Source organism: Rhinatrema bivittatum, chromosome 3, assembly GCF_901001135.1.
Source record: "Rhinatrema bivittatum chromosome 3, aRhiBiv1.1, whole genome shotgun sequence".
In the NCBI taxonomy this organism is placed as follows: domain Eukaryota; kingdom Metazoa; phylum Chordata; class Amphibia; order Gymnophiona; family Rhinatrematidae; genus Rhinatrema; species Rhinatrema bivittatum.
In genome coordinates, this window is record NC_042617.1 from 170,060,980 (window position 1) to 170,077,051 (window position 16,072).

The 16,072-nt window shown below is 44.1% G+C and overlaps 1 protein-coding gene across 5 annotated transcripts in view; it reads right to left on the reverse strand.

Moving 5' to 3' along the window:
- STRN (striatin) overlaps positions 1-16,072 on the reverse strand; it is a 533,408-nt gene that overhangs the window by 256,200 nt on the left and 261,136 nt on the right. For 4 of the 5 annotated variants that reach the window (XM_029593930.1, XM_029593929.1, XM_029593928.1 and 1 more), the window contains exon 2: positions 7,617-7,690. The exons of the other annotated variant lie outside the window; for it this stretch is intronic. In XM_029593930.1, the coding sequence (XP_029449790.1) occupies positions 7,617-7,690 (74 nt within the window). The remainder of the gene's footprint in view (positions 1-7,616; positions 7,691-16,072) is intronic. 5 annotated transcript variants of the gene reach the window in all.

Sequence of the window (16,072 nt, forward strand, 5' to 3'; positions counted from 1 at the left end):
TAGCGCTAAGAAGGCAACACTCAGCTGTTTTGGCTTGTGCTGCGATCGATCGCTGCAAAGAGCAATCGGCTGAGATTGTAATTTTATTCTCTTCTCCCCACCCCAGACTTTTTTTTTTTTTGCAGTTTATTATACTTTTATATTTTCTTGCAGGTGTTGCGCTGGCGAGAGAAAGGGAGGTCGGAGCCAGAGGGGAGGAAAGCAGCACTGTGCTCATGCAGCAGCAGCATGCAGGCATAGGCCTTTTCTTCTTCCCGCATGCCCAGTAGATATCACTTCCTCTTCCGGGCCACAGGGGCGGGATGAAGAAAAGGTCACGTTCCTGTTGCCAGCTTCCACAAAACACTGCTGCCATTCCCCTCGGGGCTTGAATGTGCTGATAGCCCGGGCAGGAATGGCAGCAGTATTTGTCTCGCTGGGGTGAAAGGGGGGAGGGGGAGAGCAGCGGGTGCGTGACACACCTGCCAGTGCCTCGTGACACACTGGTTCAGAACCGCTGCCCTAAATGACAAGTTTAACTCAACCATTCTTACAGTTACTCAATGAGCACAGAGGCTACTAAAGCCTTGTGAGTGGGGACATCTTTCTTATTTTCCTGATTTATTGCAAGAGTACATTCCACCCTGTACCCTCCAGTCCAATTAATCTTAATTGTTCCAACTTGTAAAGCTACATGTCTTCAGAAATTTCAGCATCATGCTTTTTCCATTGCCAGTTGAACTTAAGCAACTATGAGCAATTTACGAAAAAACTGAAGGCTTACTTATTTTGGAAACTTTTTTCATTTAAGTAAGTGATGCCTGTGTTCATTGCTAACTGTCTTGTGTTAAGTATGTTTTGGGTGTGTATTTTAATATGTATATTTTGTTATCCACTTAGTATGGCTGTTTTTGGGATAGCTGGAAAATAAATTCAGATAAATCATGCAAGCCATCCATGCTCACTCTTTCAAGAGCAGAGGCAAGATCAGATAATGAAAATAAATACAAGGCATGGACAAAGGAAGCAAAAATTAGCAATGCTGCAGATCATGGGGCAGGCAGATGGAAACCAGCAGGCTTTAACTCCCAAGCACTAACTGGGTTAATGCCAGGTTGGGGGGGGGTGGAGACATATCATCCAGCAAGGCCATGGAAACAGATGGCAAGAAGTTTGGGCTATAGCCTCATTAATTCCAGGCAACAGCCTCATTAGCTTTATTGGTGCTTAGATTACTACCAAGCTTCCTGATAAGAGATTGGTGAGAGGAGATCATGCAAACTTGTATGCTCATCTACTTAGTACAGGAAAACAACAAAAGCTTATTTAAATAAGAGAAATCCTAAAAACAGTCAAACTTCCACAGCTGCCACAGATCCTTAGCAATATAGACCAAATCATCTAAGCAGAATTGATAGCCCAATTGGACTGACATCTACTTCCATACCTACAGAAAGTCTACACCCTCTTCCAAAAAAGTTCACCTTTTGTTTGTTGCCTTATAACCTGGATAATGTTTGCTCCACATATCCACACATCCAACCCCATAACCACCAAGTGAAATTTATATTTCAGAATTCCTTAGAAAATGAAAAGTTAAAAACATGGAATAACCTGTTTGCATAAGTATCCAACCCCCCCCCCCCCCACACACACACACACTTTATACTTCTGTAGCAAGCCTAAATACTTAAAACTGGTGTAACTAATTGCTTTTGAAAGCACACAAACAAATGACTTGGCCCCCACCTATGCTAAATTATACTGATTCACAAAATAGGGTTAATTTAGCAGTTCCAGTTGGTTCTTTCTACTTGGAAGTGCATTTCATTTCAAAGTAAAGACCAACCATGAGCACTGTAGGATAAACATGTTCTTGTTAAACAGGTTGTGCAGCTCAGCTTTCTGGCTCCCTGTCAGGAATAAGGCGGTCTGAACAACTGCCTACATGCCAGGGACAGGACAAGTCTGACTGGGTAATAGCAACTGTTGAAACATAACATGGGGGGATAGCGATCAATCATTTCTCTCTCGCACGCACACTTGTTTACGGCACAGTATAAAAGAGCAGGACTTTCCAGTGTCTGGCGGGAGTAAGATTTTGCCTCTATAGATGTATAGAGTGCTGGACACTGAAAACCCCCTTCTCGCCTTTGCTGACCTGACGACTCCTCGATACAAGGCTGATAACACGAAGGGTGCTGGATGGCATATGCAATCATGTGGTATGTAAATAACTTTCTGTAAATAATGTATATTACCATGTCGTCACATTAATAAATGATGTCATAGATATTGTGTCAGAGTACCTTACTCTCTCATTCCCAACATTTGGCGTCACTGAACAGGATGTCTCTATTTAAAAGGAAAAACGGAAGAGAGACATCCGAACCACCAAGCCCGGTGGATCAAAAAATTCCCGGATGGGAAAAAACCCCGTATAAAATGTTGGCCCAGGAATGGGCTACGAATACAGGGCTCGCGGAGGCTTGGGATATAGGAAGAGAACCTTTAGATATTGTAAATCAACTCCAACAGGTCCCCGTAATATTTTAGTTTACTGAATTACACGCACAGGACACTGGCCTGTGCGCGCACCGGGAGAGCGGGCGCTCACCCGCTCACTTTACTGTATCGACCTGATTGCCTGAGGTACGCAGCCACCACAGTTAGGCATTTGGTGAAAACGCAAGGGGCAGAGGCCAACCCAAAAGGCAGCACCATGTACTGGTAGTGGGCCTTCCCCACCACGAAGCGAAGGTATTTTCTGTGGCCGGAGAAGATACCTATGTGAGCGTAAGCTTCCTTGAGATCGAGGAAGCAGAGCCAGAGCCAGTCTCCTCTTTTGAGGAGAGGGTATCAGAGTGCCCAGAGAAACCACCTCAAACTTTTCTTTTAAGAGAAATTTGTTCAATGCCCTGAGGTCGAGAATGGGGCAGAAGCCTTTGTTACTCTTCAGTATGAGGAAATACCTCGAACAGAACACTCTACCCTGCTGAAGGTGAGGAACGGGCACTACTGCTCCTGCTGTGAGAAGAGCGGAGAGTTCTGTCCGAAGTATGACCTGCTGGGTGGATGAACCCCACAATGGTCATGGGGGAAAGTTTTCTGGAAGCAGTCTCAAATTGAGGCAGTACCCCGGGCGAACTATGGTGAGAACCCATTGGTCCGAAGTGATGGTCCTCCAGTGGTGGGCGAAGCTGATCAGCCTGACTTCTACTGGGGGATCCGATGCCGGGGGTACATTTTACTGACTCGTGCTCCCTCGCCGCCAGCCATAAACTCATAGCTGGGGTGCTGGCTGGGGCCTAGATGTCTGCTGTTGACGGGAGCGGCCCCTGGAGCTCGTGCGCAGCATGCAAGCACGAGAGGTGGGGGTCTAATATTTCCACTGCCTGTAAAAGGATTCCCTGGAACTTAGCTTGAAAGAATTCCTGGCAGAGGAAGAAGTGTCTGAAGTGCTAGCGGAGAGCTGTTGGAGGGTTTCATGGTGTGTCCAACTGTGCATGGGAGGTCAGCCAGCTTCTCCTGCACCTCTAGATGGAGGTCGGAAGCCCGGAGCCAGGTCATTCTACGGGCACCGATGCCCATGGCAGCTACTCGGGCCGCTGTCTCAAACACATCCTAGGTGGATCTCACCTCTTGTATGCCAGCCTCCAGACCCTGCAGGACAATGGCAGAGAGTGACTCCTGTTGTGGCAAGCTCCCTGCGAGGTCCTGGACCTGCTTCCACAGATTTTGGTTGTATTGGGTCATATGCAACTGTTAGGCAGTGAAAGACCTTTCTGCCCAAAGCATCTAGCTCCCTATGTTCTTGTCCTGGAGGGGCAGAGGCATGGGTGTGGAAGCATTTGGCCTTCTAAAGGGCGGACTCCATGACCACAGACTGGTGAAGGAGGTGATGACTCTCGAATCCCAAGGCCTGCTGCACCAAATAGGTGGCAGCCGCCTTTCTACTGACTGGAGATATGGAGATTGGGTGTTCCCACATCTGAAGGATGAGATCCTTCAGGATGTCATGGACAGGAACTGCCACAATTTCCTTAAGAGCATCAAACTGGAGTACTTCCAACATCTTATGTCGCACATCCTCCTCCATGAGGAGTTGAAAGGGAATAGCTTCGGCCATGGCCCTGATGAACCCTGCAAAGGAGAGGTCATTTGGGGAGGGGGGGGGGGGACTGAAGCTTTTCCTCAGTGGGGAAGGCTCGGAGAGAGGCTCATCCGAGAATTTGGACGAAGACTCCGAGGAATCATCCCACTGGTCATAAGGGCCTTCTCCACTAAGGCCATCGCTGGGCTTGTGCGAGGCCAGTGGAGAACCCTAGACCTGGGATCCGAAGGTTTTGAGGGCACTGAGGGTACCATGGGAATTGGGAGGCCAGAGGGCCCGGGCAAAGGCTCAGGGAACTGAGGCCTTAGAAACTCGAACCAGCCACATCTTCCTCCTTGGAGGATCCAATAATGAGGATCACTCCCAAGGGGGACATCAGTGGCCACTGGGGAAACAAAGGTCCTTCGGACTCCGGTTGCATCAGGAGGGTGCCAAGAAGGACATCTGGACGCTCGAGCAGGAGCACCAGAAAACACGGTGGAGGCGGCTCAATGCTCCACAGAGCTTGGAGCACCACGCTCTGCACCCTGAGGCCAAACTCCTCCTGGAAGTCCTGTGAAGCCAGGACTGAGGGAGGGGGATGAGGCATCACCGGTGCTTCCTCAGTCCTCCAAGGAGGCACTATGCCCAGCACAGATATCGGTGGGGGAACACCCGGGACTCCCGTGTATATCGGAGGAAGGGGCCACCGAGCCACTGGGTCATTTCGGTGGCGGTACAGCAGCCACCGATACCACACCGGAACAGGAGCCATGTGCCAATGGCGACCAGTGTTTATGCTTGCAGGATCTCCCATGGTGCTTGACCTGGTCTTTCCCCAGTGCCGAGGAAGTGGAGGATCCCGATGTCCTGGAAACCGGTGAGATCATGGAAGATCAATCACCGCTCCCTCAATCTTTTGAAGATGTAGTCAGAGGAGTAGCAAGAGGGAGCATATTGAGCGTCTTCCCTAGACTCCCGGGTGTCAAGGACTGACACGGGTGTGGATGGAGCAGACTTTTTGGAACTTAAAACTTTTTCCATTTTGTCAAGGTGTACGTGACAGCCTTTGGAGGTCATCTAGTCACACAGCTGACACCCTCTGACATCGTGCGAGGCCCCAAGGCACAGGATGCAAACCTCATACGGATTCGTGATGGACATGGTCCGCGGGCACTGGTGGCACCGCTGAAAGCCGGACGCCATGAAAATTAACTGGCGCGCGATCAATGACTGGGAGCCACTGAGAAGTGGGATGCCGGGAATCAACTGCGAAAAGGAAGGAAAATGTTTTCTACCTACCATGCTGAGGAGAGGCACAGACCGTGAAGGGGGACCCGATGGAATGGGAAAAATCCTGATTTAGACACAAACGAGAAAGAAGCACAGCTCCAAGAACTGCGAGGCAACTGCACTGCAGAAAAAGAGACTGAAGGATAGTGGCATGCTGCGCATGCTCAGTGTGCCAGTCAAAGTTTCTAGAAACTTTAACAAAAGTTTTCCGTACTGGGCTCCATCAAATGATGTCACCCATATCTGAGGACTATCATCCTGCTTGTCCTGGGAGAAAGGCACTTAGGCTTCTTATTTACTGGTATCATGAGCGGTAACTGTGCGTTTAAACAGCTCATGTTGAAAAATTATGTACACAAATTTCAGGTGCCCCTGAAGTAAGCGCAGCAAGGCATATGCCTAACCAGAGCGGATTATCACATAAAAAATTATGCACACAAACGTCGCACCTATCACAGTGCATAAAACGTGTGCAGAGCTGATGCACTGCACACACAGACGTCCTATAGAGAGCATTAGGATGTACAGAAGTGTGTGAAAACGCTGATGCAGCCTACCATGTGGTGCACAGAGAAAAACCCAAGTGCAAGGCCTAGTCCATCGGGATCGCTCAACCCGCCAGGCTGCTCAGGTCCTTTAACCCCAATGGGAGCGGGAACAACATCGGCATGGTGTGCCGAGCATGGAGACCAAAGAAAGGCCTAAAACACCCTGTCTCTGTAGGTAAAACTTTTTTTTTTTTTTTTTTTTTTTTTTTTTTTTTTAAACATACCAGAGCTCAGCACTTATCAGCTGAATACAGAGACTGTCTCTGGCTGTGGGGGGAAGGGCAATTGCTGTCACTTCCACACTCAGCCTCCTGCACCCGCTGCCTTTCAGTCACACAAGCAGCTAAGTCCACGCCGGGAGACAGCTACTGGATCAAGGCACACCTCTGAGGGACTACGGAAATCACCTCAGGAATTTCTCAACAGGAGAGCGGAGCTTTCGCTTCTTAATTTAAAATTCTCCTTCCAAAATTCAGAGCAGTCCCCATAGGGAGATGGCACATCCACCATCTGCTGGAGATGGAGAATACTGGAGGGCAACCAAAAACAGAGATCTCAGTAGACAGTCTGCAGTACTGCACCATAAAATGAAGCAGGGAGGCACCAAAAGGCCAATGGCATCTTTGAAAGAGCTACAGGCTTCCATGGCCAAGATTGGTCAAAGTGGGAATGTGACAATATCATCCCAAGAACTCCACAAATCTGGTCTGTATGGTAGGATGACAAGAAGAAAGCCATTACTCAAGAAAGCCCACTTTGAATCCTGTTTGAAGTATGTAAAGGAACACTTAGGATATTATAGCCATGTGGTAAAACGTTTTGTGATCTGACTATACTAAAATAGAACTTTCTGACCTGAATGCAAAGCATTTGGTGCAAACCCAACACAGAACATCACCTAGAAAACACCATCCCTATTGGGAAACATGGTTGAGGCAGCATCATGTTATGTGGATGTTTCTCATGGGTAGGGGACTGGAGAATTTGTGAGGACTGAAGGGACAATGAATGAAGAAAAGATTTTTAAAAAGTCCTTGAAGAAAGCCAAAACTGGGAGGAAATTTCAGCTTGCAGCATGACAACAACCAGAAGCATAGAGCCATAGCTATACTGGAATAGATAAAAGATAAAATGCCCTTAAGTGGCTCAGTCTGAGCACCAACCTTAATCCAATTGAAAATCTACGGCACAATGAAGATTACTGTCCATCAATGCTCCCCAAAGAGCTTAACAGACCTTGAAAAGTTTTGTAAACAAAAATGGTCTAATACTGATAAATCTAGATGTGCAAAGTTGGTGGAGATCTATCACGACAGGCTCCCAGCTGTAACTGCTGACAAAGAAGCTTCCACCAAGTACTGACTCAAGGGGGTGGAGACATCCAAGTGGATTTTAGTTTGCTTCTTGATACAAGTATGCTGTCCCCAATAAAACAGTTTTGGCTTCTAAAGTATGGGGCATGGTGTGTTGAATAGAAAACAAAATCCTCATTTAAATACATGCAAATTCGATGCGCAAATGAAAATGTGAAAAACTTTCACGGAGTATAGACTTTCTATAAGCACTGTATGTAGATAGCTTCACACCTTCAAACCATATACATTCCTAACAGTTATACTATGCTACTAAACACCTGCAAAGCAAACAGCATGAAAAAAAAAAAAGCACAATATATAATTTTTGTTGCTGTCAAAGAATCTTACCAGAATCATAGTTTGGAGGCTTCATATCTCCTTGATTCAACTCTGTCCCATATTTCAACTTGTGATACTTGGCTCTGCATATAAGAGGAAAACACAAATATATACATTAATGAGTGCATGGGATGGAAATATTTATTGTATTGTCTAGCATATTAAGCACCTCAACATTTACTATTAAAAAATATTCTGAAGAAAATGTATCAAGAAGCAAAGAAATTTCTTAATTTTCAATCACCACAGTACACAAAAACATTTTTCACCCAACTGTTTTCTCCTGTTGCTTTGGGCTTCTAGCTCAATCACAACCAACTTCTGTAGAGCTAAAGTATTCTTAGCCTTCATTTGCAACTATTCAGCGTCCCCCCACCACCACCACCACTTTTATATTCCCCTCCTGACTCAGACCAGCCATCATAGCAACAGACCTCACCCAAGGGCCACAACTCCCTCCAGAACCTAGCTAACATGGCCACCAGGTGTCACCACTAAATGATGGCAGATACTCCCTCCCCTCTGGGGAAGCATCTCAAGCCAGCTTGAAGAGCCAAAGCCTGGTCCAGGAATCAAACCCAGGTCCTCCACATGATTGTGCAGCACTTACACCGAGTCAGCTGCTGACTACTTAGTTTATAGCATTTCAAGAAAACATACTTTCCAATATTAAAGCATTGTACCGTACCAGAAGAGCCAAAACATGTTCATGGATAAAACATTGTCATGCTCTGGGGGATGAGAGCCCTTGGGTTGCTTCTAAGTTGGTGCAGCCTGGGGCATGTGAACACAGACCAGGCCCTAGAGGTGGCAGCTGACATGCCACAAGGAAAGGTCTTCTGCCTGGCCAGTCCCCTCCCACTTGGACTGAGCCTGGAGATTCTGGCAGCCAGCAGGTCTTATCTGGCAGGGTACAAGGATGAGGAGACAGATTGACAGGACCAAGGAAGGCAGGCTGGAGTCTGGGCAGGCAGAGTTCAGGCACCATCAAGCATCAAAGCAAGTAGAGATCAGGCAAGGTTGGTGTCTAGGCAGGCAGAGATTAAGCAAGGTCAGAAGACAGTCCAGATCAGCAATAGAAGAACAATCCACGGAAATTTAACTGGAAGGCATGGCAAGGCAATGCAGGGCAGGAGAACTAGGCAGGACAAAGAGGCATGGCAAAGTAGGATAGAAGCAAGACTAGGCAAGACAGGACAAAGCAGAAGCAGTAGCAATGCAGTATTGACCACTAGCACATGAGGACCTGCTGCAGAAGTGCTGCATTGTTGCAGAGGACATGGTTGCAGAGGACTTTCTTTTATACCTAGACAGGAGGTAGTATCAGCCAGCGCCCCAGCAAATCCTGGCTGCAGGGCCTATAAAGGAGCTCCTAGTTGCAGGAAGTACTCTACACAGCCCTTGGATGCTGCACGAGGCAGGATGCTATTCCAGAAGCGCTTGGAAGTAAGAGACGTTACATAGAAGCATGAGGGTTCTACTCAGAGTTCATATAACCAATGAAATTGGATTTCTCATATCTTCCCCTTCTATTTCTGTTTCACTTATTGATGTTCAAAACTAATAATGAAATTCCCAATCAGCTGAGGCAGCTGACTGGCTTCAGAGATCTTTGAAACATCATCCAACAACAAAAAGGAAGTTCCATGTCTAACAATAAAATGGTGTTACAAACATTTCATTTTGAGCCCCATCCTAAATGGAAAATACCACTATCAAGTTGTTTACCTGTAACTTGTTTTCCTCATGGACAGCAGGTTAAGTCAGACATGCAGATGTTTTTGCCAAATATACCAAGATAAGGATGTGTCTTAGCTACTGCTAGAAAAGCCCAGAAGGCTTTTGTACATCTGTGCAATTTGGAATTGATAGGAAAACGTTTTTTTTTTTAAACTCCAAGAGGTGGTGGGAAGGTATATGTGATTGGCTTATCCCACTGTTGACAGAGAAAACTAAAGATAAGCAACTTTACTTTCTCAAAAAGACATACAAAGTCTATCCCACATGCGAGGATGTTCAAGCTAAGGGTTTTGGAAGCTCCCTTTTTCCACTTCCTCAAGTATTTTTGTGGGAAGGCATTGAAAAAAATGTATTATCAATTTTTAAACAGATTTTACATTGTTTCTATACCGCTTTTCCGACCAATCAAAGCTGTCAACTAAGGCTATGTACATGAAAAGTTTCTACTCAATACAAATAAATACAAAATAAGAATTGACAATGTCACCATGGTATCACCACCTAGGATTTCACCTTACCCACTTCAAGGGAAAAGCCAGCATTTAACTTTCTTGTGAAATGTAAAATTAATTTTCAGCCTAGTATCTAAAGGAAGGTAGTTTGCCCTAACTTACTATCCTGACAGAATTCAGAGTCTAGACACAAGTGGGAGGTAATGTATGTACTGAACTCCACCATAGCAGCTTTACATGCATCTTCAACAAATGTACAGCCAAAGTGAGTAGGGGAAGAAGATGCCATTGCTCTACCATCTTTTACATGGCCTTTAAGTGAGGCCTTTTTAACTGAAAACAAATAAGACATTCTGAAAAAGCCTATCTGCAATTGTACAATTTGTAACAACCAATCCTGGTCTTTTAGGATCATAAGAGACAAACAGCTGGGTAGGTTTTCTATATCCCTTGGTTCTGTCCATATAAGGAAATATTTTTCATAATCCAAAGCATACCAGGTTGTTTCAGCCTTATTTGTATGAGGTCTGGGGAAGAATGCTTGAAGAATCAAAAATTTAATGAAAACGAGGCCAAAGAAATTCTGGATGCATACTCAAAACTACTCTGTTGAATTGTGTTTAGGGTGGATAAGTTACTAATGCCTGATGCTTGTAGACTTCTGGTGGAAGTAAGTGCTGCTAACAAAAAAAACTGTTAGATACTGGAGACTACAAGTACCTATAGGTCAGAAGGAGGTCTCATCACATGATTCCAAGTGCAGGTTGTTTCATAGGTGGCTTTAAATGAAGTTCATAAAACAAGCCATTAGTGGATGGAAGGAAATCATTTTCCTGCCACCTGATTAAGTGACTAGAAAGCTAAGAAGCACATTGAATTTATTTTTAATCCTGATTCAGAAAGATGGAGCATATAATCCCCAATTTTTCTGCAGTACAGAAGCAGCATAAGCTTCTGCATATACATCAGGCTTTGTTAGAACATCATTTCAAACATATGTTAGGACATCTTTTTTGAACTACAATTAGGACTTGTTTGGACAACACATTGAACTGGGATTTAAGGCACCATTTGTAATCTTCTTGAAAGAAACCTATATTTTGTGTGGAATCTGATTTTATGGGGTATGTGGTATTATGTATGTGAAATTGCTGTATTTATTTTTATTTTATTTATACAATTTTTGTATACTGTTGCACAGTATTTCCATCACCATGGTTCACACAACATACATAATATAAAATTAATACAAAATATTGACGTTATTGCAGAAACATTAAAATATTACAATTAAATAGAATTATAAAATCTTAAAATTACTTCTAAAATTCTAATCTAATATATTCTACTAAAATTATGGACACAAACTCCTTATGTGCCTTCACTCTCAAATGCCTTGCGAAACTACTATGTTTTTAATTCCTTTCTGAACAACTAACTCCTGCTGAAGTCTCAGATCTGTTGGCAACTGATTCCAAAGTCTGGGTCCTGCAACTGACAAGGAACGATCTTTTACATCGCTTAAATGGGCTGATCTTATATCAGATATTAACAATGCTTTATTTGCAGATCTTAGTGCTCTTTGCAGGACATGCAATCTAATGGTTCATTCAGTCATTTCTCCATATGTATGTAGAAGTACTTCATGTGAGAGTGACTGGATGAGGTTATTTATTGGTGGGTTTTTATGGGTTTATGTATACATTTGGTGTAAACATCGGTAACTTGTAAAAGATAGCAAATTACGGATACCTATTTTTAAAAAATTCTGCAAATAGTTAAATATTTATGATTGAAAATTGATATATATATATACTTACCCCTGGTGGTTTATTACATTAATATATTGGGGAAGTGAGGTCTGTTAAGGCCAGGTTGGGTAGTTCTTCATTTTACCAAAGCACTCCTTTTAAAAATGTAGTGTTAGAGCTGTAGATGTACTTATTGTTCTGCTTCCAGTCATTAGTTCAAATTTGATCATGTTATGATCACTATTGTTAAGTGGCCCCATCACCATTACCTCTGCCACCAAGTCCTGTGCTCCCTTAAGAATTAGTTCTAAAACAGCTTCCTCGCGTCGGTTCCCGTAAAGTGTCATTTATTCCATCGAAGAATTTTACCTCTCTAAAATGTCCTGATGTTATGTTTACCCAGTCAATATTGGGGTAACTGAAATATAACTCAAGGAAAGAGTCAATAGGTCAACCACAAAGACCAAATATACACACAAAAATGTGGAACCCAAAGTAATATTAAAATATTATTAGCCTAAGAAGGTGTCAGCAAGCCTGACGTGTGACTAAACAAGACACCAACCGGTCTTCTAATCATTCACCTTCATCATACTTTAATGCATTCAAACACATTTATATATTTTTTATATTTTCTTAAAAATAGTCCTCCATCCTAAGCCGATGTTATAATTTGCCCCTTTAATAGGGCCATATTATACTTGGATTTAAAGAGTCTATCCTTTAATTTTATTCATTGTGTTATGCCAATTTATAATTTTTTTTCTATTGTGAAATGAACTTAACACTAACTTTTAACTGTATAATTTACTTTTGTTTTAAATTAAGGGGTAGATTTTAAAAGAAGCGCGATCAGCCTACTTTTGCTTGCGCATCAGACTCAAGCAAAAGTACGCTGGATTTTAGTAGATACGCGCGGAGCCGCGCGTATCCACTAAAATCCTGGATCGGCGCGCGCAAGGCTATCGATTTTGTATAGCCTGCGCGCGCCGAGCCGCGCTGCCTCCCCCCGTTCCCTCCAAGGCCGCTCCGAAATCGGAGCGGCCTCGGAGGGAACTTTCCTTTGCCCTCCCCTCACCTTACCCTCCCTTCCCCTACCTAACCCACCCACCCGGCCCTGTCTACACCCCCCCCTTACCTTTGTCGGGGGATTTACGCCTCCCGGAGGGAGACGTAAATCCCCGCGCGCCAGCGGGCCTGCTGCGCGCCGGGCCGCGACCTGGGGGCGGGTACGGAGGGCGCGGCCACGCCCCCGGGCCGTAGCCACGCCCCCGTACCCGCCCCCAAAACGCTGCCGACACGCCCCCGGAACGCCGCGACGACCGGGCCCGCCCCCGACACGCCCCCGACACGCCCCCCTCCGAGAGCCCCGGGACTTACGCGAGTCCCGGGGCTCTGCGCGCGCCGGGAGGCCTATGTAAAATAGGCTTCCCGGCGCGCAGAGCCCTGCTCGCGTAAATCCGCCCGGTTTTGGGCGGATTTACGCGAGCAGGGCTCTGAAAATCCGCCCCTAAGTGTATAACATCACCTTGGGTCCTTTTGGAAAAGACATTGCCAAATAAACTACTGACATATGTTTTTGCTCTGAGAAACACTGAAGAAAATAAAAGTTGGTTTTGCCTGTGAAGTCAGATCTGGCTTCTTTTGCTTATAATGCTGTAGGTCTTGTTTTCTTCTGTTTAGGAAGGCAAGTTGTTACTGTGGGGCATATCGTTTTTTTATGAGAGAAAGAGTCCTTTATGAGTGAATATTTGGAACCTCTTAGCAGGATGCAAAACGTCCAAAATTGCCATAAATGATGTCTGCAATATGGAGGCATGGTCATTAATGAATTTCAGAATTTCCTTAATTTTGTTGCCAAAAAGATATTCTCTTGTATATGAAATATTCACTAACCATTCATGAATCTTATGGGCCTGAAAGCTTTAAACCAAGTCATACTAATATCTATGAAAAGTGCAAACTTTGGTTGCTATACTAAAACTATTGGAAGCATATCTTAAAGAAGATATTTTCCACATGCGTCTTGCTTCTGTAAATGGAGGGCATCTGAAAATTTATGAAGCTGCTCCATAAAAGAGCACATATACTGCACCATAAAGAGCTGAAATGTGATAAGTATACAGCATAGTCTTAAGACAGCACCCTGCCAAATATGTCTAAAGTATGGCAGGAGACTGACTGAATCTGAAGTATGAGTGTCCAGTCTTCCCTTCTTGGTCAAGATAATTGAGAAAATTTGCTTTTCTTAAGCACTGCAGTTTTTGGATTCTTCCAATTTTCTCCATTTGAAGCAGTCAGGATTCCGGTGTAGAGGAACAGAGAATTTTACTAAGTTTAATGGAAAATATCAGGAGGCAAGTAGATGTGAGAGTTCACATGTTGATCCTTCTTGATTTAACAGCATTTGACATGCTGGACAACAAGTTGTTACTTCAGTGTCTGGGAAGGATAGCCCTTGAAATAAATGTATTTAAATGGTTTACCTCATTTTTGGAGGATACATCTTATCAAGTAGGTTAGACAGAGAAAAGCTCAGGAGCTGTTCAAACTGCCTATGGGGTTTCTCAATAATCAATATTCTCTTCTCCCATTATACGAGGGTAAGTCAGTAAGTCACAAACATACATGGGATTAATATTCATGAAATTTATTTAAATGCAAAAGATGAATTATTTACTGTGAAATATACAGAATACACTCACAAACAGTTTTTCTGGAAAAACCAACTACTTTTCAACATAATCGCCGCAAACATTTATACATTTGTCCCAGCATTTGAAAAGTCCGTCAAAACCTTCTGCGTAAAAGTCTTTTGGCTGGCATCGTAACCAGCGCTTCACCTCTTGTTCCACTTCTTCATCGCTGGTGAAATGTTTACCACCGAGATGGCTTTTCAGTTTGCCAAACAAGTGAAAATCGCTGGGTGCCAAATCCGGACTGTATGGTGGATGTTGAAGAAATTCCTAGTACAGGTTCGCAATTGTCTGACGAGTCTCATTCGAAGTGTGTGGTCTGGCATTATCGTGAAGAATCAGCACTCCTCTTTTTTCCAGATCTGGGCGTTTTCTACGAATAGCTCCTTTAAGCTTTAATAGAGTAGCACAGTAGGAAGCCGAATTAACAGATTCACCACGCTTCTGAAAACTGGTTAAGAGTATCCCATCTCGGTCCCAAAACACAATCAACATCACCTTTCCTGCAGAAGGCACAAGCTTGAACTTTCTCGGTGTCAATGATAGTGGATGCTTCCACTGCATGGAATCATGTTTCGCTTCTGGTTGATAGTGGTGCACCCACGACTCGTAACAATACGTGCCATCACTGATTCACCTTCGTTTGCATAATGGCAGAGATTTTCCAAACAGACACCCATCCGGTTGTTCTTATTGTCTTCGGTGAGCTGTTTGGGAACCCATCTTGCACAGACTTTGCGAAAGTTCAATGCATCATGCACTAAGCAATATGCTAATCCATGAGAACACCCAATTTCTTTGGCAACTTCGTCAATTGTTACCCTCCGGTTAGCACGAACCATCTCTTCAACCTGCTTCACAGTTGCCTCTGTCGCAATCTCTACAGGTCGACCAGGTCTGGTTTCTTCGTTCACGTTGGCACGTCTTGTGCAAATTTATCGGTCCAGTTATAAATTGTTTTACGTGAGAGACATTTCTCTTCATATACTGGATACATTTCTTTATGAATGTCTTTTGCCACTAAGCCCTTAGCCCATAAAAATCGGACAACAGCACGTTGTTCTTCGACCATACAATCTGTTAACACGGCAGCCATTTTCCTTGTGTACACAGCCCCTGTGCATGCACAGTTTAAATAACTATTTATGTACATAAGCACTTCTAAGGTGCTGCCATCTATGGAATATGACAGCATTACAGATATATGTTTTATTACCTTAGTAGAGAGATTTGTGACTTACTTACTGACTTACCCTCGTATATTTATACGGACCCCAATGGCAGAGCTAATTGAACTCCAGACCTTTGATTCCCATATTTTTGCAGACCATGTACAGATTCTTGCACCTGATGGGAAGGACCAGGTTGTCAACATAGGAAAGCTGAATGATTGCCTGACAAGTAAACTGGTTGGGGCATTGAGAAATTACTACTTACCTAATAATTTCCTTTTCTTTAGGAAAGTCAGATGAATTCAGAACAAGTGGGTTATATTCCTCTACCAGCAGATGGAGCAAACTGATGTCACAGTATATATATATATATAACCCCTGCAGTGACATCAGCCTGCCAGTATTTTCTTCAAAAGCAACTGTGGACAGACTAGGAAAAAACCTGATTAAAAACAGAGAACCATTTCAATACTCAGTCAACAGGAAACACTGAGCACAGAAAAGAATGTAATAACACTAATCTAGGGACTGGAGAGCAGAGTTGCTTACCTGTAATAGGTGTTCTCTCAGGACAGCAGTATGTTAGTCCTCACATGTGGGTGACATCGGATGGAGCCCTATCACGGAACACTTGTCAAATTTTCTAGAACTTTT